This window comes from Diorhabda carinulata, chromosome 3 (assembly GCF_026250575.1).
Source record: "Diorhabda carinulata isolate Delta chromosome 3, icDioCari1.1, whole genome shotgun sequence".
Lineage (NCBI taxonomy): Eukaryota > Metazoa > Arthropoda > Insecta > Coleoptera > Chrysomelidae > Diorhabda > Diorhabda carinulata.
The window spans coordinates 9,900,211-9,928,109 of NC_079462.1; the positions used below are offsets into that span (position 1 = coordinate 9,900,211).

Consider the following 27,899-nt stretch of genomic DNA (forward strand, 5'->3'; position numbering starts at 1 on the left):
AATTATGTTTCCAATTGTTTGACCACCCAGCGTTGTATGGCGTTTCTTGTCTCTTCGCAAACATCAAAAGAATGCTTCAGTAAAAGCATTTAGCTTCGAAGAATGAGTGATTGCCAAATAATTCCAGTTGTCGCTCAAATTCGCTTATAAACAATTTAAGTTTTAGTCCGTTCACCAAATAAGTAATGTTCTCCGGTTTTAAGAGTTTCAAATTCTAATAATCAGCAAAACAGAAACTAATAGCAATTACGAAAGATTAATTTAAAAAATTGTGAAATGTGAACGAATTTGAAGACAAGACTGATTTAAGTTAGTCCGTCGCCAGCACAACTGATTATCAAAAGTATTAAATATTAAAAATTTAGAGAAGTTTATTTGGGAAGCTACATTATATTTCTTTCATTGTTTTCATGCGAGGGAAAATATTTAGTGATACAAATATCAAAGTAGACGCCTAGAAATGGGATATAAAGCTTTTGAAAGTGAATGTGTGGGCAGATATTATTGAAACCAAAGAAAGAAATATATATAAAAGGTTGGAAATCAAATGGATTTCGTAGAACAAAAGACGAAAATGGACAAAACTAGACGAAATGACTAGAAAGCTAAAAGAAGTACAATAGAATAGTAAGGGCAAGAGATGGTACAAATTGGAGAACAAACATTGGAGGAGTTCATAAGTCGACTCTTATCTATGCTGTTCATAAGCAAAGTAGTGACCTAAATTGATGTAGTTTGGTTTAAGGCGCTTGCACATGACAATCCAGAAACATATCAAGAAGCGCCACCAAGAGGAAACCTCGTGGCTGTCACGGGAAAACCCGCTATGCGCACTTGAATTTGTCTGTGTGAAAGGTAATGATCAACGAATTACGTTTTAGCGACTGCAAGGGAACGATTGAGGATGAGTAGAAGTCGGATCGGCATGTCCACAAGCAGATCAACAATACTGATTGAGTGAGTATGAACATGCTCTTAGGAGATCGACGACTGAATCTACGATTGATGGCGGAGGAATTGTGCTTTAACAAAGATATGGTTAGCACCGGCGCAAAAATTTGGAGAAAAGGAAGATCTGTTCCCGATTTGTACTACTCATTCTGATAAACGGCCAGAAAGCAAAACTGATAGAAGCAGCTAGAGATTTCAATACTATGACTGATCGGGATAAATCTTTTCTGCGAACCATTGCCAAATGATATGTACCCTGGTGCTACCAGTTCGATCTGCACTCCAATCGCCAATCGACTAAATGACGTTCACCGTATTCGACGACCCAAAAAGTATCGCTGTCAAAAACTCAAGTTCAAGACAATATTGATTGCCTAATTCGTTAACGGTGTAACCCCCTACGAGGAAGTTTTGAAATTGTTGCTAAGACTCATTCGGCATTTTCGGTCACAGTTGAACAGGACGGGGCAGTGGGTGCGGTCGCACGATGACTCGCCTGCTTATTCTCGGCAATCAACGAGAATATATTCATGCTAAGCGTGGTGTAGCTTTGATCGATCAACCATCGAACTCACCGGACCTGGCAGCTACGGAATTATTTCTATTTTTTCGCATAAAGGAGGGGTGGGCAATCTAATTTTTCTGACGAAAACTTATATAATTTGGTAATTGTTTGAAGTCTAAAAATGTCATTTTTTGTATATTTTATTTTGTTTCCTTTCTAATATCATTCACGCTACTATCTAGTCACGTATCAATAATAATATACACAGCAGAGAGATAGATGGTAAGATGAGACGAAAATATATGCAATATACGAAATGGAATATTGAGGAAGAATAGTAGGAAGAACTGAAAAGGATAGAATAAATAACAAGGAGAAGAGAAAGGATGTCATATCTTGAGATTAAATGTTTATCAATTGAATGAGAAGACAATGCCTGAAAATTTTATTCAAAAATTAATAGAAGAAGATGGAAAGCTATGTAGTAGGAGGCAGAAAAAGTGAAAAGAAGTACATTATATGGCTAGCAAGATCAACAAACTTACCGCCACTACTTCATTTCTTATTTTGATATTTAGTATCTAACGTATGGAATATTATAACCTCACCTCCTCGGCTGGAGACTCTTCCTCACGAAGTGATATTCGGCCTCAGTTAAAATATATGAACAACTGGTCCTCAGATGGAACGAAAAATTAATATTAAATTTGACTCCACCAGCTTTTTAACGAACGACGTTAAAAGTGAATAAAAAAGGCGGAAAAGCTGGAAACACCTTGCAGATCAAATTAAACAACAATAAAAAAGTTTTAGCAAAAAATAAATTTAGGAAGGAAACGTAAACTGAAGACAAAACGAGTAGAAAAAACAGATTTGTCCTAACATATGAGAAAACTGATTTATTTTGTTTCTTTTCTGTTCTATTCTTTTCATTCGATTTCACAAATAAATAGAAAATACGAATTAACACGGACATTAGTAACGATAACTGGACTTTTTGTGAGCACAATAATAAAAAATCGAAGAAAAACTCACCAGCGAATATAAAGAATAATATCACCACAAATTTAATACAATTTACTTTTACTTGAAGTGTACAGAGGTAGAGGTAGAATTTGAATCAATTTTAAGATTTTATTGAATTTCTCGAATTAATTTAGAGGTCGATAACAAATTAATCAGGAGTGGCTACTGTGCCACCATTCGTAAACAAACGAATATTTAAAATGCTTGAAGAATAATGTAACATGCCGAATGGCATGTTACAATATAATGAATGTAGTATGTATTCAAACGGGAGATAGAGAGTATGTTAGTTTTCGATTCATTCAGTTGTTTCATGTTCGTATATTTGAATATGGCATACTTGAATCGATAAATTTATATAACTTACAAATAATAAATCTTAGTTATTAATTATACTTCTATGAAACTTTTGTGATTTAGTAGTATTGATTCTATACCTTCATATCAACAGCCTGAACCGGGTTTAACAGCCCCAACACGTCCGTCTTCAGCTTTATTCGGATATCCCAGTCTACCTATGGCTGGCGCTATGTCTCATCACGGTCACGGTACCCTTCCACCTATACCTTTACCACGTCTTACTCTGCAAGCTCAGATGGCTGCTAGAGCTGCCAGTATCCATAGCACAAGGCATATGGATAATTCTAGTTCTAGTGAAGAAGAGGATAAGGCTGATTTGTTAGGAAGAAATTTCCAAGTACCGAGACCAAAAAGTCGAAGTAACGCTTCCATTGCTGTAGGTACAATTAATTTATCCTTTTTTTAATTCACCGCTCCTGAGTTTGTATTTTTTTTAAAGAAAATTTGGCTGATATATATTTAAATACCATGTATCAATTATTTTGTTACAATACACTTTTTTCATTTTAGAACCAAAGTGGAATCTACTATGATGTCGACTATGATCAAAATGAAATATATAAACAAGCAGGTGGAATTCCTCTGAGTACCTACAGTATGGGGAGACAACCTTTCTATAGGAATTAATATACACATCACTGATTCATTTTTTAAAAACATTGGAAAATATACCTTCTAAATGGTAGTGAACGAAACAAATGAGTGGGATTTGAATGTCAAGATTATTTTACGTACAGTACATCGAGACAAAGTGTTGTTCCTCTCTCGTATATTTTTTTTATCAAAGTATCTTGCAGACAATAGAAATTTTATTATATAATTTCTGGATTTATCTATTGATAATACAAATACGAAGGGAAGATTATGTGCAAGAACAATATTTATTCATAATTTTGATGAAATTTTTGGAGGCTTGATGTATTATGAAATCTTTGAAACATATAGGAATATTCGATGTATTCTATTTTTAAATTTATTTATGAGTTATTAATATTGAACATATCAATTAAACCAATCGCTAATTTTTGTAAACTACAAATATAAAGTTAAAAAATAAGTTTATGTATGGTAACACTAGATTCACACTTTAAAACTCATAAAACATGCAAAGGCAACTATAGTTTAGATAAATTTACAATTAATTTGGAAACAAGGGCCTGTTTAGTATCTAAAATGTAAAAATAACGTAAATCAAGGGCTAAATCCCATTTAATTTGATATGAAGTATTCTTGTACATTATTTTTTCTTGTCATCTTCTGATAGTAGCACATCAAATCTAATATTTACACTTATGACAAAATGTCGTATTCCATTGGCATATTTTTTTTCAGAAATTGTGTATTTTACTCATAATACTTTGCGTCCTATCTATGCACCCAAACATTTGTGAAATTTAGCATTTTAGTAAAATCCATCATATTCGACGATATTTCTAATATTGGCTAGGGCTAATAATCGATATTTTTGTACTTTAAACATTTCTTGTGATTCATGGAATGATAATGTAAATAATTATGACATTTTCCAATTGCATTCTTCCTCTAATTTACAAGGAAATTGACGAATTTGACGAAACAACGAATTGTTAAAATTAGCTAATGCCCATTTAAAAATGGCAGCCGTAGGGTAAACAAATGCTTTCACCTTAAGATTTTGTGTGGTTGTTATTTGTTGGATTGTTTCCATTTTAATCGCGAAATTGCTTCTCAAAGATTGCTATTAGAAGAAGTGTAAAATTTCCTCCCGGAAACGTGACTTTGTTGGTTGTTTTAACTATACAGTATTGTGCTTAGTGTAAGTAAGCAGTAAATGGAGTCTGAACAGCAAATATATTGGACACTCGTTAAAAATAGGCAGAATGTCAACTAAAGCTCTTTTCATCTAATAGAAGGAATTAACTCCACCTAAAGCTATAATTTTTTTGTACCTTTCAAATGCTATTGGGTTATGACTTAAAAACCTTCAGAAGTACTCATCTTTGATAAAATTAAACGCAAGTCGAAATTAATCTCCAAAAAAACTGTTCTAAATTTTTAACTTATTTGCAGTTTGACGAGAAAAAATATGAAAATACTCAGTTCCAGTTGTATTAGTTTCAATGAAACAGATCAAAAAGGTAACTTCCATTCCTTTTATTATCACAAAACAAAAAAAAAACAACCTCAGAAAGCAGAGCCGAGACATCAACAACAAAAAGAATAATGAGACCCACAGAGATAAAAATACTACGAATTATCAGGGACAGAATAAGGGGTGATGATATAAGAGACGAATTGGGCGTACAGGATGTGCTGAGATAGGTCACGATACGAAAAATATTCTGGAGTCATCACGTAGGAAGAATGCCAGAAAACAGATAAACAAAATGGGCGAAAACTCCTGTAGGCAGACTACCAAAGAGGTGGTACGAGAGCTGGAGTTCAGCTTCTCAGGAAGATCCAAGAAGAGGACAAAACGTACAGGATTGAACAGGAAGCAATTACGTACAATTTCATAGATACTATGGAATGAATCATTAAGATAACAGTGTTACCATTTGAAAAACCAATGTTAATTGAGTTAAAAAGCCTTATCGAAGTATTTGAACTATTTATACTAAATTAAAATCTTGAACGAAGTAGCTGCACAATAATAACTCTCAAATTCTGTCTTCATCATCAGTCAACTAGTGTTGAATAAAGAATGGTGAGAGTAGAATGGTCTAGAGAAGAATGTGTTCTTCATTACTATATGCTACCGCTTCGATAGGTTTAGATTAACTATTTTGTCATTATCGTCAAAACAAAAACAACAAAGAAATATTCTCATTTCGTCCGGGATCTCAAGAATTGGTCTGTTTACAGATAACTTTTTGTATAGTGTCCCATTATAATATTTATCATAATATCTTTGACTACTGTTCAATAGATACCTCCAACTTCAATGTGTTTCAAGATAATTACTTAATAGTAATAAATGAAAACACTTCTAATATTGTCACAATGTGTACCAGCAAATCATTTTAGGAAAAAATGAATCAGTCGAATATTATCATCTTAACGATCCCACCGAACTTTATTGTCTAATTAATTATGTATATTAAAAAACATACTGAATATATTCAGTATATTTTGGCTCAAAGGTGATTTTTATTTTTTGGAGATATACATTTAGGTTAAATGAGTATTATAACTAGAAGTATTGAACATTTAGTATAAGATATTTGTTATTTAATGTTATTGTTAATTTATTAGTTTGTTACTCTCATTGTTGTATATATTATGAAATATTTAAGCATGGCACGAACATTAATTGTAATATTTTTTACCTAATAGAAAATATAGAATATTTCATGTTTCAGTTTTATTTAATCCTATGAATATAATTTCCATATAACAGTGTTGAAAACTACACAATAATATATTAAAATAAATTAGAAATAAATTAAGAAATCTGTTATGGCCTCTCTAAGGACATCTACTCAATAACTGATATTTGATATTGAATCCTTGTTTCTTTTCCTCTACTGTAGTGAAGTTGGCGTTCTTTGAATTGAAATGCACGTAAAATGGTCCTGGTGCATATGCTGTAAAAAAATGAAAACCCCATTAATTCATAATTAAAGATATAATCTTATTTAAGAAAACCACTTAGAAGATTCATTGACAGGATTCTTTAAATCCCAACCTAATAAGTATTTAATAACATAGATTTTTTGGTTAAAATATTATTAGTTGGAGAAAAGTAATCTCGATTTTTGTAGTATGGAATAAAACAAACGAAGAATAGTTTTTAATCAATTATATATTCTCCATTTTGCTTAATGACCTTTTGCCGTCTTTCTTTCAGTTTCATGATTACGCGTTTATAAAATTTGTAGTCCTTATCAGCAAAAAACTGAACCAGGTGCGATTGAAGGTCACTGTCGTTTGTGAAAGTTTGACCAGCGGAGCTCCAATAGTTTTCCACGAGTTGCCAAAGATGGTGGAACACTAAACCTTTCCGATTTGACAATTCTGGTGGTTCTTCTTAGATTGCTTCATCCGGTTCCATTAATTGTTGGTAGTGAACATCAGAATTGATTGTTTGGTTTCTTGAGAGTAGCTCAGAAAACACAACACCTTTGTAATCCTACCAAACTGACAGCTTGTTGTTTTTCAGCTTTCGATAGTTGTGCTGCTCCATCGTGTTTGCTTCATGATGGTTTTCGAACTATGTTACTATACAGCAGGACCCATTATTTATCACCACTGATGATTCTCCACAAGAAATGGTCGGCTTCATTTAGTTCAAGGTGCTTATCGCAAATTTTGATTCTTGTGTTAAATGAATTTCTTTCAACTCGTGAGGTACCCAAATATCAAGCTTCTTAAGATTTTAAGTGCTTTTCAATTGTTTTGTTCGATACATGTAGCCTCTTCGCAACCTCTTGAATAGTTATATTACGATCCTCTTCAATTATGACTTTGATTTGGTCATCTTCAACTTCAGTAGGCCGACCAGAACGTTGCTCATCTTTGAGGGAATTTTTCATACCAATTCTGTCACGTGCGCTCTATAAAGCAATCACCACCATAAATATCACATATTTTTTTGTGAGCAGCAGCAACTTTCTTCCTTTTATGGAAATAAAAAAGTGAAATATGCCAAAAATGGTTGGTTCTGCACTCCATTTAAAATTAACTCACAACTAATAGCTTTAATAGAAGTCACTAATTACTTGCTTATAAATTTACGTCAATGTGACCAGTATCAGTGAATAACGACAAAGTACAGCACTAACATAAGTTATTAAAAGAAGAAAGCAAGACTCTCTATAAGTACAAAGCGAAAGTACTTGGCTGCCAACCTTCAACCAGTTATACATCTGTATAACTGTATAATTGTTCCATTGGTTGCAAGACATGGACGAAAATAATGTCAAACAAGAGCTTGCTATTGGAGAATCATGATACTATAGTAGAGACATTCTATCCATAGTAGAAATAAAATCCTCAATGAGATAATTTCCGAAATTTAATTTTAATATGATTCCAACATAAAACTGAATCATACTTCGATATGGCACATATGAGTTTCTATGGAGTCAGACTACAAAGGAACGATCATTACCACAAGAATAATAAGTATAGTGATAGCAGCCAGACGCTAGATAATTTTTTACGTACGAGGGTTGTCCCAAAAGTTTCCGACCTAACAAAGAAACAACACATTCACAATCATTGTTCTTTTTCTCCTTAAAATATGCGTTTAATTATGCGATAGCGTCCTCGTTTGATGAAAATCTCTCTCCCGCAAGTGAAACATTGAGGTGAGGAAACAGAAAAAAGTCGATGGTCTGTTGAATACTCTGGGTGGTCCATCAATACAAAGTGCGAAGTCTTTATGGAAAATGATATTATTTTGCATCAGATTAAGGTAATTCTTTTGCAGTTGCTTCCTTTACCTTATCAAAAAATGATGCGTTATATTTTCCTGTTATTTTTGACCTGTTATAAGATAATCCATGTTCACTATCTCATGACTATCTCAAAAATCGGCCGATGAAACCGTCTATGCCGTTTTCGCTGCAGGTTCGCTCTTTGTAATTCATTGTCTAGACTAGACTGTTGTTTCATTTCAGAAGTAGTGAAATCAAGTTTTATCCTTAATTGTGTATCGACGCAAAAAATCTGACTTATTTTGCTTTAATAATGTCAGACTTGAAAAATGTTCATTCGAATGGGTTTTGGGGAACAAACGCGGCACCCAACGTGCGGAAAGCCTAGTCATGTATAATTCTTGAGTCAGTATAAGACTAATGTATGCTTCTGGTATGCTAATAACCTCCTCTACCTCTCTAACCTCAATCTTAAGTTCATCTGTACCATTTGATAATTTTTTCGATGATATTGCTGTTTATCTGAGTTTTTTGTCAGTTTCAAAAACTCGTCGTCAATTAAACTGATACTCCTAAGTTTGAAATCAGCTGCCTAAAATTCTACGCTCCTAAACGATAATGCGCTTTCCTCAAATTGTGTCTAACTCTTTTATTTGCGTGGGCGTATTGTCATACCAACACAAATATTTAATGATATCCAATTTTATGAAAAATCTTCACACAGATTCCCTTATACGATTGCCAAACAAATTAAACCAAAACTAAGCGCCCAAAATTTTCAGAACCTTTGAACGCATCTTCAAATTGAGGCTACTTCGTATATATAAAGTAGAATCGTTAAAGAAAAACGATGAAGTTATAGATTTTAGAACGAAGAGCATGACAATTTTGCTGTGGGCTACAGCACTTTAACTCAATGGAGATAGATAGGATTAAACATAGACATTTTGATTGGCAATCACATTCTTTTAAATGAAAATGTTTTATATAGTTATTCAAAAAAATATTAGATGTGAATGTACACAATAAAATCTAAGTGAGGATGTCATTCAATATCCATTCGTGCTATTCTGAGATAGTAACATTTTTTATCAAACGGCGAGGTTATTCAGAATTTTTGATGTGATTGGATGATACTGGTAACATTTTGCGTTGGGGGTCCCTAAGTAACGACGGAAAAACCTCTTTCAATCCATTTCAATAGCTTCCATAATTATAAACTCGTTACTCTCGGGAGTCACCTATTGGAGCACTTTGCGTTTAGTTTGAAATCAGCATTTTCAGGAACAAATCAAAATTAAATAAGGCTTATACTTGGTATCTCATCCAATAAATTTTATTTATTTTTATGGATAGAAACACGAAAATTCATAAACTAATGAAATTCGTTTTAAGTATTAAAATTCTAATTTTTCCATATAATATGAGATGATAATGAAATGACAGCTACTTCCGAAAGGTTTATATACAAATAAAAAATAGTAATTTTCTATTTGTAATGCCTAAGGAACGAGGCTCTCTATTTTTTCAACAACTTCAAGATTAATTTAAAATATAGTCTTTTTTCTATATACATATTTACCACGAAGTACATTGTAACATGTGTTTCACAATTGGATTGAAGTTTATGGTATATACAGTGATTCAGTACTTACATCTAAAATCCTCTGCAGTTTCTAAACATACTTTGGCTACAAGTCCACTGAACAAAGAATACGGATTATCGAAGTACAATTCTGGTACATACAAGTAGTGATAGCAATCTGAATCTTTATGGATTCCTAGGGAGTTGTCGTAAGGTATAGATATGTAGTCAGGTGAAAACCTAAATTTGATAAAAGTATAATAAATATAGAATAATAATAGAATAATAATCAATATATATATATATATATATATATATATATATATATATATATATATATATATATATATATATATGTATTGATAGGATGTATTGATATCTAGTTAGCCTAGACCAGTTCCATGGATAAACAAAATATTGCGTTACCATAACAACGAACAATAACTTATTAGAAGTATCAGTGTAAAGTTTGACATCAAAGAGTAAACCAGAGTTACGCAATAAACTAAAAGAAAAAAAATGTCCACCGAAATTGTAAAAATCGAAACATTGGAATATCGAGCCATCATCAAGTACCTGGATTTAAAAGGGTTAAGAGGTAAGCAGATTTACGAAGATATGCTTAATACCCTTGTTGATCAATGGCCTTCGTAAGCGACCGTGAAAAATTGCACTGCAACCTTCGAAAGAGGTGAATTTTCCATTGAAAATGATGACCGATCGGGAAGGTCAGTTTCTGTGTTAGTCCTCGAAAATAGCAGTTCATGACATGATTTTATCAGACCGTCGAATTGGGCTAAAACGGATATCTGAAGCACTGAACATTTCATATGAACGCGTTCATCATATAGTTCACGTCAATTTGGACATGAGAAAAATTGCTGCAAAATCGATCCCCAAATGTTTGAATGTTGACCAAAAGCGTGCAAGAGCAGAAGTATCGCGTTCGATCTGTGCTCGATTTGAAAACGAAGTAGATTTCTTAAACCGAATTGTTACTATGGATGAGAGATGGGTCCATCCAGCTCTTGCTCCAGTTTGATTGATGATTGATTTTTTGGATAATGGTAGAATAATAACTGGAGATTACTATTATTGACCACTCTACAAGACAAAAGTTATAAGAAGAGACCCAGAAAGCTATCCAAAGGTGTTTTGTTTTTGCAAATTCGTGATTTAGTGTTCGAATTACTAGAATACTCCCCTTATTCACCAGATTTGGCTTCGTCCGAGAATCATCTCTTTCCTCAATTGAAAAAAAGTTTAAAAAGCCGTAAATTTTCTTCCTACGAGGAGGTCTGGTTTGCAGAGCAGGTAGAAACATTTTTTTTGAAAGGTCTAGAGACGTTGTAGGTTCGGTGTAATAAATGTATCCAATGAAGAGGAAGATATGTTGAGTAATAAAATATTTTGACATTGAAATTTCGTTTGGTTCTAGAGGAGGCTAAGAATTTTTCAATGTATCCTCGTATAATATAAGCAAACATGAAAGGATTGTAAGAAGAGTGTGAGTTTACACTTTTCTGACAAGGTGTATAAAAAACAAGAATTTTGTTCTGCTTGGTATCTTCAAGTTAATATATGATTTCTTTGTGTTTCTAAATGTTCTTAATTTTAGGTGTCTTCTATTTCAAAATTAGTTTTTTTAATAATTTTTAAAAGATACAAATAAATTAAAATTTCGTCTAAACTTCAGTCCTTATCAAAATATTGATAGTTGAGTCGAAATATCAATTTATTTCTATCTTTTAAAAATTATTAAAAGAAACTAATTTTGAAACAAAACAGACTTAAAATCAAAAACATCTGGAAACATAAACATATCAAAAGATATAAGAAATAAAAAATTGAAGAAATTTATATATTTTCTTGTATAAGATATGGAGAAATTTATCACAGATACTCACTTAATACCACAAACACCAACTTCTCTTTTGAATGCAATGGCATATAATTGACCATAGGTATAACTTTGCTGGCGAGTTACGGATCCATCAAAACCAAAGGATTTGAAATAACCAGTAGATTCAGTGAAATATTGTATTGCACCTTGAGGAGCTGAATAACAAATAAATCAGCAATATAAACTATAGTCATCAATAAAAAGTATTTGAGTAAGATGAACTTACCAAGTAGATGGAAGTCTTCGATTACATCCTGGTTATCTCCGAAATTAATTCCGCTTCGCTTACCAGGACATTCTAATTGAGTAATTTTTATCCTCCAAGATGGAGAAAATAGGGCGGGATTATAATTTCTGTTAGCTATCGTCATTTGTAAAGAGACACCTTTAGTCACTCCATCAGTTTGGTTCACATGAACGTAGACTACAAAAACATAGGAAACGGGACTAAGAATATTATTTCACATATGAAGAATAGAATAAACACGTTTTTGTTAATTTCAAAATATATAATTCATAGTGGTGTTGATATTGGATTGACTAAATAAACGGTGAAAGCAGTATGCTTCAAATCATATTCTTACAACTATTAGACTAACTAATAAACATAAAGATGTTATGTTTCCATAAAATGAATTTCTTGGAAATGATATCAATTCTCAATCTTATTTCTTTATATGGAAAATTTGCTATTCCTCAATAACTTTCCATTTCACAAGTTAACTCCCTCTCTCGAATGAAAATTCGTAATTTCAATAGACCCGGTGGTCTCGAACCCTCTTGTTCAATTCCAATTGACAACAAAGAAAAAATTGTCATAATGACAAGAAATTTCGAAAATGGGAAGTGAAAAAAATCAGCCTAGCAACGATCATACTTGTATTATTCATTAAATAGGAGGCGGTCCAGTTCAACAATTACAACGATCAAAATGATTTCGGGCGTTTTGTGCTAGAAGAAATGAAGAAGAAAACTTTGAACTTGAGAAAGACAATTCTTCAACATCACCCCTACTTGCATGCGAAGTTCGAACCCTCTACTTAAACTTTTTCTGGCCAAAAAATAAGAAAATATAACAAAAATGACCATAAAATGGAGAGGGGTGGAGATGGAAACTTTCGAGCTTAGACAGGAAATCATCTCGCAACTAATTGAATCTACATGTGAAATTTCATTTTTCAGTCGTTTTTCTTTTGACCTGCAGAGGTGAGCAAAGGTTAAAAACCACTTTTTTTGCACTGCGACCCCTCGAAATATTCATTTGTTTTCAACCAAACTCTAATAACATCAATCCGCCGCCAAAAAAGCCATGTATGCTAATTTTGAACCAAATCGGACCCATAGCAATTGCTCGAGAGACGAAAATAAGAATTGTAGCTTAAACAGATATATATATATATATATATATATATATATATATATATATATATATATATATATATATATAAACTACAGACATTCGAAAAACCATAATAATCGTGTTCAGGAGGTCTCAAAACAATGATGTGCCCCCCATTTTTCTTCTAGTCATGCCTACCGTAATAGTCTAATTTTTCCTTGAAAAATTCGACTAAAAATATGAAGAAAAAGTCAGTCAAGAAAATATTTCTGTATGCACATTTTAAAAACACAATTCAAATAAACCACAATAGAATCCGAGTGGCGCTGGATCAACTGAAAAATGACATTCTTCTTGATAAAAGGGGAAGAATTAGTGGGAGACGAAATGCCATCGATGAAGGGAGAAGTAACAAAATTAAAGAGCATATAGAATCATTTCCATCATATGTATCGAGTGACTGTCGCAACCAGACAGATTAGAAATATTTAGATTTTGATTTAAATTTGGCAAAAATGTTGCAACTCTATAATGACATTACCACCTTCGTGAATCTTACAAAATACAAACATGTGTTTTAATTTCAAGTTTAAAACCCCATAAGGATACTAGTCATATATGTGATAATTACAAAGTCCAAATAAGTTCGTTACAAGTCCTGGAAAAAGAGGACTTGGATCATGTAAAACACCTCAAAATAGCTGAACAGCTATGAAGTCATTCGAAGGCTGATCTAATTCGTGTACAGGAGGATGTAACAATGGAAACTTTTACATTTGATCTTCAGAAAACTCATTCTTTGCTTTCAATACCAAATGGAGTCGCATATTATAAAAGACATTGTAATTTGTTTAATTTACATATATATGTTGACAGCGCAAAAAAGGTGCTTTTAAAGTATGGACTGAACGAGAAACTGGCAGGAGATCACAAGAAATTGGATCATGTTTACGTAAATATATTACTGAAAATATAATGGTCCCGGTGAAAAATCTCATTTTATGGTCTTACTTCTGTGGAGGACACAAGTATCAAGCTAGTTTTAACGTTGATCTATATACTTCATCCTTCTTTTGAATCAATTTCAATAAAAGATTTGCTCTCTGGGCATTACATGGAAATGATGAAATCATGTCGATTAGAAAATAAGTTTATTGTAAATCGTATAAACGTTTCTGTTAACGCATGTGTTAGAGATCATAAAAGAGAATCTTACAACTTTATATATGGAAAAGTATGTGTCAGATGATGATTATATTATGGTAAACATTGCGAAAGCTGAAAAATGACGAGAGCCTGTTCTGAAACATGTCAACTTGCCTCTTTTATGGCCAAATAGTAAGCCATTATCTTCTGAAAAACTGAATGACATTAAAAATTTGTACAGTTTCATTCCCTAAGATGCCATTTCGTTTTATAGATTTGTAGATAATTTCGAAGGTGAAACTTTTGAAGAAGATTTAGAATGAATTTTCAAATTGATCAAGATCAAATGAAATTAATACCAATTAAACATATTCTGTTCATATGACCGTTATTCGAATTGATGCAATTGTCTAGGGATTGTCAGTTTTTGCAACAACCTTATTTTCATAAATTCAAAAATTGTCTATCCTGCCTTAATATTCTTTATATAAATACATAATTATAAATAAAATATACCAAAGCTATGTTTGAAAATCGTGTTTTTTAAAGTATTCCAAAACAATAGAAAGATGGGTTAGACGGTTGTTGCAAAACACCGTCCATTTAATGGTTCATTTGTCTAAAATTATTTAATTTATCTACTCAAACTTAATCCAAAATATGCTTAAATAGATTAAAGGAAGACTTATAGTTATATAAATTTTATATCCAATATATTAATAGATTGCAACATCTTTTGTCACCAGAATTGCATTATTTTTATCTTTTTTTATTATTGGGAATAATTACAAGAAAGTTTACATCTTGAATTGATTGGAATTGAGACTAGAAACATTATTTTAGCATATATCCTGAAATATTTTTTATTCTAGATGTACGACTCCAATTAGGCAACCGTTCTTTATTTCCCACATTGATGTTTTTCAATAGAAGATGTTACTTACCATGTTGTTTGTCGTTATTTCCACATAGATCTGGTATGTTGAAATCGTTTGGTTTGATTTTTAGTATATCGTCTACGCATTTATATACTTTCTGAGAGGCATATTGAGGTAAAGTTAATGTTGCTGGTGCTAAATTGAATTTAATGAAATCCAACCTACGAATTGAAGATGATACTAATTATTCAGAAATGTACGTAAAATTTCCTCAAAATTTCTCAATCGAGGAGAACTGGTAATTCCAATGCCCAAAAAAGATACCATAGAAACCAAATACTTCAACAGTTTTCAAATGGTAAGCCAGCTAGTAAGAGTGCAGAATAAAATTAGACTATCATTAATCGATCTGCTAAGAATTATCTAAACCTTGTTTGAGTTGAGGCTCATGATCTCCGAACTGTACTTAGTTTCGATGTTTCTTTCAAAGGGAAATGGAAAGTCGATCATTTTTTCACAATAGAATGATCAGAACTAGTGATACATCTTCTCAGAAATTGATTCTAGCTGTAAAGATTTTTTCTGTGACTCAATTTACTATCTACATGTTTTATCTTTTTATAAGTAGATGATAAATTTCTATTCAATCTAAGATAATAAAAATGACTCATAGCATATGTGAAAAGTTGTTATTCAATTTAAAATTGTAATTGAGACTTTTCCACGTTGTTTAGTATTTGTTTGACAGCCATAAATAGAGAACGTTTTCAGTTAATTTGTAAACATAGAAAAAAATGGTTATGTGATACAATACTTTTATTTGAAAGGTGTTAGTGCAACCAAAATAAAAGCTGAGCTAGATTCTACTCTAGGTGAAAGTGATCCTCCGTAATCAAGAGTGAAATATTGTGTTTGAACGAGGCCGTACGATCTGCGAAGACCAGCATCGCAGTGGTCGACCAAATGAGGTAACGACTTCAGAAATGTTGAAGGAAATTCCCAAAACAGTACTGGATGATCGTCGAATGACTAAAATTTTGAACATGAGAAAGCTGTGCACAAGTTGCTCACAATGGAAAAAAACAACGTCGTGAAGCTGTTTCACAGAAAGAAAGCCTAATTTTAGCACTGTTTCATAACCATGGATGAAACGTGGGTCCATCACACCCGAAACAAGAAAACAACCAAAACGATGGACTGAAAAAGGATAATTGGCACCAATGAAGGCAAAGACCGTTCCATATTCTATGGAAATATACATTAACAGATTGGGCTTAAATTGATCGAAGTATTTATATTGAAATTACTATGCTTTGGAAATATTCTTCCAATACTGTATCTTTTATATCACATTACCATCTAAGGAAATTTCATAAATAAGTTTTAATCATCATCAGACTATAAAGTGTTGATCAAAGCAGCATCAATAAATAAACAAATTGGCCAAACTACTTACTTATGGTATTATCTCAAAGTTTAGCTTACCTAACTTGACATATATTCTTGTTTCGAAGTTTAACAACATATTCACAATTAGTTACACCATTTGAAACTTCACTCGCTTCGAAATAACTAACTTTAGAATTACTTGACTTTCCACAAGTGTTTTCATCTAAGTAAACGTAAAGCTGATATCATTAATTGAAAAATACTAAACTAATTCAATTGAAGCTAGTCTTACTTACACACGCAGCAGGTTTTGAGTATTCCACATATCCCACTTGGATTTCCTTGTGATAATAAGCAGTTGGCGTATGGGACACACGTACCATATTTCAAACCACTTTTTGTTTGTACCTGGCACTCTGTTGTCTTTTGTTGGATTTCTATGGGAAAAAGATGACTATTGACACATGAATGGGCAATGAACAATCAACACGTTGACCGCCAACTAGGAAATAACTTGTAATTAACCTCCCCAAAGTGATTTTTATTCCATAATTCAATTATTAATATTCTACATTTTCCACATCTTCTGGTGATTACTTTGTAAAAAAATTAGATTTTTTTATGATATAATAAGATTAAATAAAATAATGAAAATTGTCTTGGCTATCAACGGGTTAAATTTGTTATAAGGTAACCAAATTTTTCATTCAAAATTCATTTCAAAATTTATTTTATTTATTTATTTGACAGAAGTAAGGGTAATTGATTATTTGTTGGTTCTAGGTAACAATAGTTTATATTCAAGAAATTCATTTTTCAATTGAGAAACAATTTACAATAAACAACTTTCAACTATTTATTCTCTTAAAAAATAGTATAGATTCCGATCGGTGTGAACTATAAATCATAATTAACTTCTTATTGATTGATAATATATTTATTTTTGACAGTAAGCACATTTCTTGAATTCTAAATAAAAACCATAATAATAAAAGATTAAGTTGAATATAACCATAAGTTCATATGAACTCTATCGGATCAGCTGAAAAATTTCCTCCTTGACACAAAACCGGATTATATGTGTCTGCAATCTTTAAAGGTGAAAGATTTTTATTATGTTCAGTAATTAGGCTAATTTCAATACATTACTTTTCCAATATACAAAACTATAGGGGAAAAACTAAATGAGTGGGTAGAAAACTTTAGAAAAGCGTCGTGATCGTGCATACAGGGTCACAATTCCATAAGAAATAGTTACCAAAAAAGGCCACAAGCTGTGCAGTTTTTATTTTAAATTGTTTGTTTATGGAAATAGATAACCGCTAATACAACTGTTGGCCACAAGGCATGATATTTTTGAAGTCCTTTTCGCAAAATAATAATTATGATAATCTATTAGAAACATGCATGCATTAAGCTTTGACTTAATTAGGTACTTGCATGATTTGAAAAAAAAGTACGAGTAGTTTAGGATAGTTAATATACAACTTTTATCATTTTTATCAATTCTTCTATCAATACTTATATAGAAAAAAATATTGAAAATTCAAAAATTTTGTAGGTAGTTTAAACATTTTAGTAAGGCCGCAATATTGCGTGACTCATAGGTATAAAATGAACACTGAACATGTAATAATACGACAGTTGTATTCTCGGTTATTCTAAAATTAGCGTTATTATTAAACTTTGATTAATCTGAAAAATGTTATATAAATCGTGTTTTATACCACGAGTAAAAGACCTGAGTTTTTTTTATGTTGCCAAGAAATCCAAATATACAACAAAAAGTGTTGGTTGTTTTGACGATCCTGCGAGATGTATTTATTTTTGTTGCCAGTATCATTTTAATGTAAGTAAGATTCCAACAGACAAACCACCAAGGAATTTACTTGTAGGATTTTTCCTAAAATTGTGAATTTGAGTCAATAATTTCACATGTTAGAGTAAATATAGACTTATATAGATAATGTTTAATTGCTTGAGTAGAAGATTCAACATTTGGCAAATTTCGTATAGTCATTTCCTAATATTTAATCATAATATTTTTTCATTCAATAGTGTGTATTGAAGATTGAATAGCCGTACCACAATATTTTTTTCCAATATGTATTTGTCAAGAACGGTTAGAAGCTTTTGTTCTAATTCCAAAAATCTTTTCCCATCAAATATTACCTATAATACGATTGTGGATTTTTCCATTTAGTGAGGAGTTCCAAGTTGTGTAGTCTTGACAGCTTCGTTTAGTTGCAGCTTGCAAAGTGAATGTGCAATCTATATTCAATACTAATGTGATTATGGTAAATTTGAAGGGGCCACATGAACGCCGAAAAATCGGAGAATGGAGAAACTTTGTTTCAAATCTTTTACAGTAAGAGTGGAATTGCTCAATAGCAAGTTGTTGTAGAAGTAATAGTTGTTTTTGGAGTTTGTGAATTATATGAAGCCCGGAAAATGGGAAAAAACATAACATCATACGATTAAAGAAGAGAAAATGTAGAAGTTTTACAATATTACTGATGAAATTATACAGAGGCACTGATTGTCAATACTGGTTGGGCTACTTAAATGATGATATGATGCACACTTTTTGAAAAATTTTAGAAATATTTTTTAACGTTAGCTGTTTAGAAGTTCTGAATAAGCAGATGAATTAGGTGAACATGAGTGTACACCCGACCCGAAATGTTTCACAAAAATACTCAAGATATAACTGGACAAAATATTGCAATTGTCTACTAATAGTCCAATCAACAACGATTTTCACCTTAGATTGGCGGTTAATACCGTCCCAATTAGAGGGTGGTAATTTTTTTGTTAAAACTAACTATAGAAATCGATAGAAAAAAGCACAAATTATATCATGTAGTTTTTTCGAAAAATCAATACTTTTCGACTGATTCTTGATTGAAATTTTTGTTTACAATTACGATTTCTTATCGATTTTTCACAAATAACTCAAAAACTTCAGATTTCATCAAAAAAACTTTAAGGTATGTATGTAATGCAATGTAGCACTCAAAAACATTTTGTTGATATAAACCGAAAATTTTGAACAATTTATTAAGTGGAAAACGGACGATGTTACGAAAAAAAGTATTAAATCTATTTTAAATGATTCGATAAAACCGTTTAAATGAGAATATAAGATAGAATCCTTTCATTTCATGAAAAAAAAAACGTGATATCTACCCTAGATATTGCCACCCCAATTGAAATGAATTGTTATAAATTCGCAAATCTATTCAATTGGAAATTGGATACAATTATCAATATCAAGAAGTTTGAATGGTTTAGAGAGCTTGATTGTGAAAAAAAATTATGGTTACAATGTAGGAAGAATTTGTCAATTTCTTGAAAAAAAAATGGCTGTTATTTGAAAAAAACTTTCTCTCGTTTATTAAACATTTATTTGTGTTTATTAATTAACGTTTAATATTTAAGTGGTATACAAACAACATATTAAATTAATTTCTCATTGCTAGATATTTGTTTTATATTATTTATAATAATTGATAATATCAGTTTCTAGAATGTATGCTATGTATTATGAATTGCTTAAGGGTTGAACACATAAATAGTATCCTAAAACATCATGCTATCCTTATTCCAATTCTACAAATGTTTTTTTTTCAATTTCTAAATGCGTTTTTTTCTATTTTATTGAATTTTGAAAAAAAGCGGTAGTTTTCAACCCTTGAAATAATTTGCACATTTGGCATAGGGTAGATTGTGGAATGAAGGGTGAATAGAACTTGATTCCATAATTTCACGCAAATTCTTGTGTCTTGATGTAATTCTGAGGTGATACCATATTTTTACCGTTGTTTACTGGACTATAAAAGAATGGATTAAGAATGCTTCATGATTTTAATATAATTTTATTCATAAAAATAAAATGAAATCATTTTATCATGCTCCACCTTTACTAAGTGCCACTACATAAGCTTCTCAAGAAGTAAACCTTCAAAAATATGAATAAACGACAGCTTCAACTCGCTCTTATGTGCAATGACTGCGTGACAATTTTGAATCGGTGAATATCCTTTAATTGATTATCATATATTAGCCATGAATATTTACTACGTTACCATTATTCTCATTTTACTAATAAAGATAATGTGACGAAACTATTCAATTTACCCTTACTACTCTAGGTCTTGAAAGTAAGAATTGTTTAAATGATTTATGGCCTTATTCTGTACCAAAAATCTATGGAAATGCATTTCTGCATGATTTCAATGCTGCTTACATCGTCGATAATAGCATTTTCGCTGTTAACCCTTAACAGCCACACTTTTTTGGTATATCATAACTGTCAGACCGGGATTATATGTACCTCAGTCAGAAAAGTATCACCATCAAGAAACTATTGAATATTTTTGGATAAAAATTTTTTAGTATAATCTTTAGTAGGTACTCCAATTATTTATATATGTAAATTATGCAATTATGGAAATCGCGTATCACAAAAAAGTTAATTTAAGAATAAAAATGGAAAAAATTTAACTGGATACTTCTAAAAAGTGATAGTTTGAAAAAATAGTCTGTTAATCGATCTTTCAAAAAAGGTATTTATTCTGACGAACAAAGGTAGAAATTTTGCTGAAAAATCAGAAAGTTGATTTTTTAAGTATTTATGTATTTTTATTGCTTCAACATACACATCAGAAAATTTTTACAGACAAAAGTTCAAAATACATTTAAATAACTAAAATTAGCGATAGGAATGACATCAAACATAATTTTAACTCAAAATATCGACGACCAAAACGTCTGACTGTTCCAATACGGTTTATAACGGTGATTAAAGATGTCAACTACATCGATGTTGAATTTTCAGCTGAACAATTACACAGAATAACACCATAAGTTACATAAAGTGTATTTATTCTTTCTTGAATATACTAAATAAGTATCCGACCACAGAACTGAAAAACTGCCCAAATATAATAATTGTTTATCTACTTCATAATACAGTAGTGGTTGGAAGCATACGTCAAGTTATATCTAAATTGACAGTAATGTATAGAAAAATTATGTAAAACAAGTGATAAAGAAATAAAATGAATATCTTGTTTCACCACCCCTAGAGCCAATAATAATTATTTTTGCTTTCCAGATTAATACGTCGAGGTGGATATGAAAAAATCTACAACTGCTTCATTTTTTAATTGTGATGTGCTTAATAAAATAATAAAATGTTAATGCAAGTATTTATACGAATATATATTTCCTTTCAAATGGAAGTTTGCATATAATTGAACCCTTTGTTCAATTCATTTCATCTATTTATCATCATAGAGAGTGCAAAAGATAATTTCTTCCAATTATCAAAATAATTTTTGGAGCTCTTTAATTATTCACAAAGGATTCCATTATAAAAATTTTATCACATCATTATTCTCTATTCAGGTATGCCTTAGAAGGTACCGAAACTTCGTTATTTTTTATTTTCACCCTATTTTTTTCTTTTCATGTAAAAATAGTACCACTATACATGAACAGATACACACAAGTGAAGCTGATGAAAGTATATTAGAAATAGCTGAGCTGCAAAACTTACTGTCACTTTGTCGCCACAGAGAATTTTCATCATCAATATCCACGAAATCAAAAATTTCTCCCACAGATAAATGAAAAAATACTGCTAAACAAACAAACCGTAGCATCTTAATGTATTAGTCCTATATCACAGGTACAAACTAATCTACAATGTCTTGGAAGAATACACGTGGCCCTATATATTACTTCTTATATGTGTACATAACTGATTAAAATTTTTTAGAACCAAGCCTAAAGCTGATAAAGTTTAACGGTTGTTTGATTGGTTTAGTAAATACTTTTAGTTAATAATAGTTCACTTTTTAAACAAAATAATTATTTCACATGGTTTTTAGGAAGTAGGTAGGTAATCTCTGGATTTCATTATCGAACACACCTATAATATTTTGCAGACTGTTACGCAGTGGCCCAAAAAATCTTGAAATTCCATTTTTATCACTATGAGCTACTCCAAAGACATAAATATGTTTCGCTTTTGATTGTTTTTATATGTTTTTCCAAGTTTGTTACTTGAATAAAAAGAGCAATATGTGCCAATCAAAATAGACAACGAACAGATACCACGAACTAATACAAAAAATATCTAGATATGAAGTTTGTCAATTTACTATAAACGACTCATACATAAACAATCCCTCTAGCTGATTTTGGATTTGTCAGATTCAACTATGGGGATTCAGCAGCGAATGCAATACTTAAATAATCCAATTTCGATATAAAGTGTCGTTGGTACTTCCGAAGTAGGTAAATAGCGATCTTCATCGCGACTACCGAGTCATGAACAGAGATTTTCAAAACACGTTAACATTCAGGCAATTAAATTCCTCCTTCAACAATAAATTGCAAATTGGAAAAAAAGTCTCAAGAGGACGAATATTGATGAGAGAAGCAGAGCGAAGTGCGAAATCTTATGTTTTAAAATTATAATTTTAGAGAGGACAAATTTTACATTTATTGCACTGATCATCAGATTATATTGTTAGGGAAACAAATATTTCCGTGATTTTCTAATATTTCAATAAATAACCGGTTTTCCGATTATTATTATTATTTCAGCTTGATTTTCAATTTTATCCAAATATTCTTAGATACCAAATATAAGCTTATTGATAGTTAATATTATTATCACTGATTATCACGAATATTGATTTAATTTACTTCAAATAACGTGATTTTAATATCTAGCAATCTTGATATGATATCTGAGAAAGTATTCGAATTTTCTATCGTCTATCACAATACTTATGACTTCTATATTGTTTGTATTTACAGAACCCCTGACGCTGACGTACATACTTACTGTCACAAACTACTGACCTTACTGGAGTCCTTATATCTAAAAAGGAAATTCACCGACTGTATTCTTAGCATTCTTTTCAGTAAAATCTAATACTAAGAATGCTTCTCGCAAATTATGCCTTTTCGGAAAAACGTTTTCTAAACTTTATGCACCGTTGTCGAACAACTGATTGGAACATGCTCTCTGGTGTTGTGGATTTCGAATTTTCTAGATTTATAAAAACACTTACTAGTTTGGCATCCATTTCTTTTCCCCTTAGGCATATTAAACATGAACAAAATAAACAGTGATCCACTAAGGGTTTACGTATATGTATCTACAAAAAACATGCGATCTCTATCTCACCTAAAGAAATTCTCTGATAGTGTCTTTTTCAAAAATTACGTGAAACTATACAGAAAAATTTATAAGACAATAAAAGCTGCCAAAGATATTTATTATAATACGAGACTCTAACTTTCTAAAGAAACATGGTTCTAAAATATTAAGTTCCTCCAGTTTCCAAAGAACTGAACTTATCCACTTCCTTAACAGTTTATTAAGAGAAATGCAGGGATTTCTTTAAAATATTGAAAATTCTGAAACTTGTTTCCCTATTCATTTTTGAATCCTAGCTCGTAAGCACACTTCTCCAATTTCAGAAAGATCGTTGCGCGGTTATCCACTTAGGAATGCAGAGCACGACCTTTACCTACCTACTTTACGTTCACAACTAGTTAAGGGCTCAATATTTTACAATGCAAAAAAATTCACAATCACTTGCCAATTTACATCAAATTGATATTATCGTTTCCTGCATTCCTCAATAATGTGAGGGCATATTTACTGGAAAGTGCCCACAATTGAACAAAAAAATGCTTCGTGAAGATGTTTCGAGTGTTTGGCAATGTTTCACAGAAATAAAATCGATTTTTAGCGCTGATTGGATGGATAGATAACTGGAAATTTTGGTAAAAAGGATAAATAACTTGTTATTGGGTTTGAGTGTTAGTGTGTGTACATTGAAGTACACGTCAAGATGCTTATGAACGAAAGAAGAAACTGTGTCCAGAATTTTTAAACGAGTGTTTCATTAATATTTCATAGTCGTGTATTGTTTAATATTTTATTAACTTTTATCAAATTAAATATAATTTTGTCAAAGACTGATGACAATATCATCATTACATGTATTTATATTATCATCATTGTCAGGATCGTTCGAGTTGGGCAGCGACTATCCACAAAATGTAAAGGTGTGCGGAAGATTATAATGAAGTTTATATATGCTATTTGCTAATGGACAATCCAATGTAGTGGCACTTACTAATGGTGAGGTATTAGATGCTGAATGCTGAAACTACGTAATAACTCATAAGGAGACTTAATGTTAACGTTGAAAGCTCCAAAACATTCGCTTGTTTAGTGAATCGCACTAAAATTAAATTATACTTTGTGAAAGAAAAAAACATCTCGCAACGTTGAAAGTGAAACATAATTCTTAATATGAGGGTGAAATGATCGACCACAAAAAAGCGTGTGGTGCTTAATATTAATCTTTGTCATTTCTTATTAGGTTCATTTCGAAATACAGAGTATATATATATAATCTACCTTTCAGTTTAATTAACTGAAAATTCATGTTTTCCAGTGCTTTTCAATCTATAATTCATTCCATTACGAGTATTAGTCTTGTTATGTCACCAGATTTTAACTGAATTTTAGCTAAAAGAATTTAGTTCCGGTTCGATTGAGATAATTTGAAGGCATTGTGCTCGAATGCATCCTAAATAAATTTCCATAGAACAATGTTCTGTTTTTATTGTTGTGGAATCTGAAATGAAATCCGGAATAGTTTTCTTTTAACATATGAAGCATAACGTGGACATCGTGACATTGACAATATATATTGACAATCTTTCAACATCTGGCATCTGGCACATACAAGTTTTGATTGACAGATTCACACGTGAAGTGAAATAATAAAAATCTCCTGTAACAATTTTTACATACCTTTATGTGTCTCAACTTGTGCTAAATATGGTTGTACGTGGTAAGCATATATTAGATTAGTTAATATCTAGAATGTAGTTTCACATATTTTTGAATAGGTAAGGGAGTGAAAGAGCTTTATGAGAAAAGTTGTCTTTAATTAGTTGACAGACAATCTAAATAGCTTCACATTTTTGATCATAATAAAAATACTTATTTATCACCAAACATATATTTTATAAATAGACTCACAAAAATTCATGTTACACTCATTTTTCTTCGCTTATTATTAATGGAGAAATGATTATAATAGTTAAGTAATTTGACGTTTACCAGTACTTTCGTGTATAAGGATATTCAACGAAGTTGATACTTGAAAGGTATCCCAGAACAGCTTCGAATGTTGACTTTGTTTCCACATATGGAATGTCAGAGATCTTGCATTGAACGGTTTCCATTCCAGTTGATATGTCTTCTCGTGTAGTGGTTATTATAATATTTAGAAATGTGTTATGTAGTGCTTCATTTCAGTTTTGAAAGTAAATCTGTCCAAATTTATACAATACAATTCTTGTGAATAGTATTTCTTCTCACTTCCATTATTCCCATTCTATGTTTCTAGCTTGTGTTTTATGAGAAATACAATACAAGGCAAGCTACTATCGAATTGCCAGGTAGTGGATAATTGTTTTTTATTTTCAGTGGGTTTAACAATTTTAATAAAATCGTCGTATTGTTTCTCAATACTTAACAATTCTTGATATTACAAATTGAAATTTAATTTCGCTATTACGTGAACATATCAAAGTTACCAACTTTGACTCTATATAAAACAAAATAGTGTGAGGTAAGGATAGGGTCAAGGTTGGGATAGGTCGGGTCAGCTGAAACTTCTTTTAAAACGTCAAAATAAAGAGTGGAAGAGAGTTTTATGGAGTTATAAGTCAAAATTTGAGGTTTTTGGGTCTAAGAGAAGAGCGTTGTGCGCCGGTCAAAGGAAGAACGGATGTTAGATCCATGAGTAATCTCGACTGTAAAACTCAGCGGAAACTTGGTGATGGTTAAGGGGTGTTTTGGTGGATGGGCGACTAATGACGTGTGAACATTGATGAGATGATGAGATTTTGCGGAAAGAAGGCTATTAAAATATTTAAAGAAAATGTAATATGTTCTGGCCCGTGCGTGATCGGCATATTTGGAAGAACTGGAAAGGAGAAATGTACTGACAGTAATGATTTGGCCGTCACAGTCGCTCGATTTCAACCTGATTGAGTTGTTGTGGGACAAATTGAGGTCCTACTTTCACTTAATATCTTTGAAATAACCTGAACAACGAATGGAGCAAAATTGTCACAGAGAATGCCAAAGTTGTGCATGAAAATAATGAAACCAAAAGGGGGCTACTTTAAAACTTCAAATATGTAATAACTACAGAATCTAGTTTTATTATTGCTATATTCTTATCTATGCAGATTCTTTAAAATATAAATATCATAATCGATCGATATTGTTTTTGTTTGTTGTGTATCACGTAAACTAAAGGGTGGGCAAAAGCTGTTGACCGGTAGTGTAGATGAGAATACCAAGAATATAGCATACCAAGACATCAAGTTATTAAGAATGAACTGATACATCATAAGTCAAGATTCAATATTATCTGCTATATCTGTTGTATCTCTTGGAAGATGATTTTACAGAATAATATAATGAAAATTAGTGGTAATAAGATGGCTCTGGTACCCGTATTTAGTTTGATTTCTTTAGGACCGATTCCAATATTTATATCAAAAAATATGAGAAGAGGTACATCAAATGATATAATCGATACTATTACGGTATTGACTTATGAATGAAAAGCATTTACAAATATATTTTAGATATTTAACTGTATGAATATATGAATAGTATACTAATTTGGTTTCTTTGCAGTTGTGAAATTAGTCGCTTGTGTGGTGATAATAATGGCTGGAATACGTTTTATAAGAGGAATTTGAAGTTCGATATTCCCTGAAATCTTATCGGAAATGCATACTAGGTGCATTTTGAAGATTTTCATATGGTATCAATAAAGTTTTGTGGAAGGTTTTGCATAAATCAAATAATACCGACCCGATGTAACATAATGTTTTCGTTTTAAATTCATTTGGAGCCAATAGCATCAAATTAAATGATTATAAGAAAGGTTTTTTATTATTATAAAATTATTTTTCTAAATATGAGAAAGATTTATCAAGAGTGTGAGAGCCTGGGGTATATATGAGTAATAAAATATTTAAATTTCTGGGCTTAAAACAAAAAATACTGTTATATAATATATAATGAAGAAGGATCAATTTGGAAATTAATCACGTAGAAAGTTTACCAACTAAAAGAAATGACAAAGAAAATTTTGCGAAATAATTAATAGTAGTTTCCAAAATATGATTAATGCACTCAATAATAGAAATACCCGTTTAAAGTATGGTCAGTATACCTCTAGCAACAGCATCTATACAAAATAATTGTATTATTGTACAATCTATTCTGTATTAGAGTGTTAGAGAAACTACACAATATAAACAGCATATGTTTCAAGTTCGATCACGCCACGTTGTTTAGTATTTTCTTGGCAGCACTCAATAGTG

General features: G+C 31.3%; 2 protein-coding genes and 1 long non-coding RNA gene across 3 annotated transcripts in view; 2 read left to right on the forward strand and 1 right to left on the reverse strand.

Moving 5' to 3' along the window:
* Positions 1 to 3,710, forward strand: part of LOC130891484 (uncharacterized) — a 44,552-nt gene extending 40,842 nt beyond the window's left edge. The window contains exons 15-16 of the mRNA XM_057796272.1: positions 2,934 to 3,218; positions 3,353 to 3,710. Coding sequence (XP_057652255.1) covers positions 2,934 to 3,218; positions 3,353 to 3,469 — 402 coding nt within the window. The 3' untranslated portion in view covers positions 3,470 to 3,710. The remainder of the gene's footprint in view (positions 1 to 2,933; positions 3,219 to 3,352) is intronic.
* A 2,467-nt stretch (positions 3,711 to 6,177) lies between these two features.
* LOC130891015 (uncharacterized) lies at positions 6,178 to 22,145 on the reverse strand. The gene is made up of 8 exons (XM_057795477.1): positions 22,006 to 22,145; positions 16,739 to 16,879; positions 16,539 to 16,665; positions 15,120 to 15,274; positions 11,917 to 12,114; positions 11,695 to 11,845; positions 9,858 to 10,027; positions 6,178 to 6,408 (listed from the first exon to the last, which is right to left on the reverse strand). The coding sequence occupies exons 1-8, from the start codon at positions 22,109 to 22,111 to the stop codon at positions 6,290 to 6,292; spliced, it is 1,167 nt and encodes a 388-aa protein (XP_057651460.1). The 5' UTR covers positions 22,112 to 22,145; the 3' UTR covers positions 6,178 to 6,289.
* A 3,075-nt stretch (positions 22,146 to 25,220) lies between these two features.
* On the forward strand, positions 25,221 to 27,456 carry LOC130891017 (uncharacterized). The gene is made up of 2 exons (XR_009058816.1): positions 25,221 to 25,336; positions 27,205 to 27,456. It is a non-coding gene; the product is annotated as an uncharacterized LOC130891017 (long non-coding RNA).
* Positions 27,457 to 27,899: the final 443 nt, after the last annotated feature.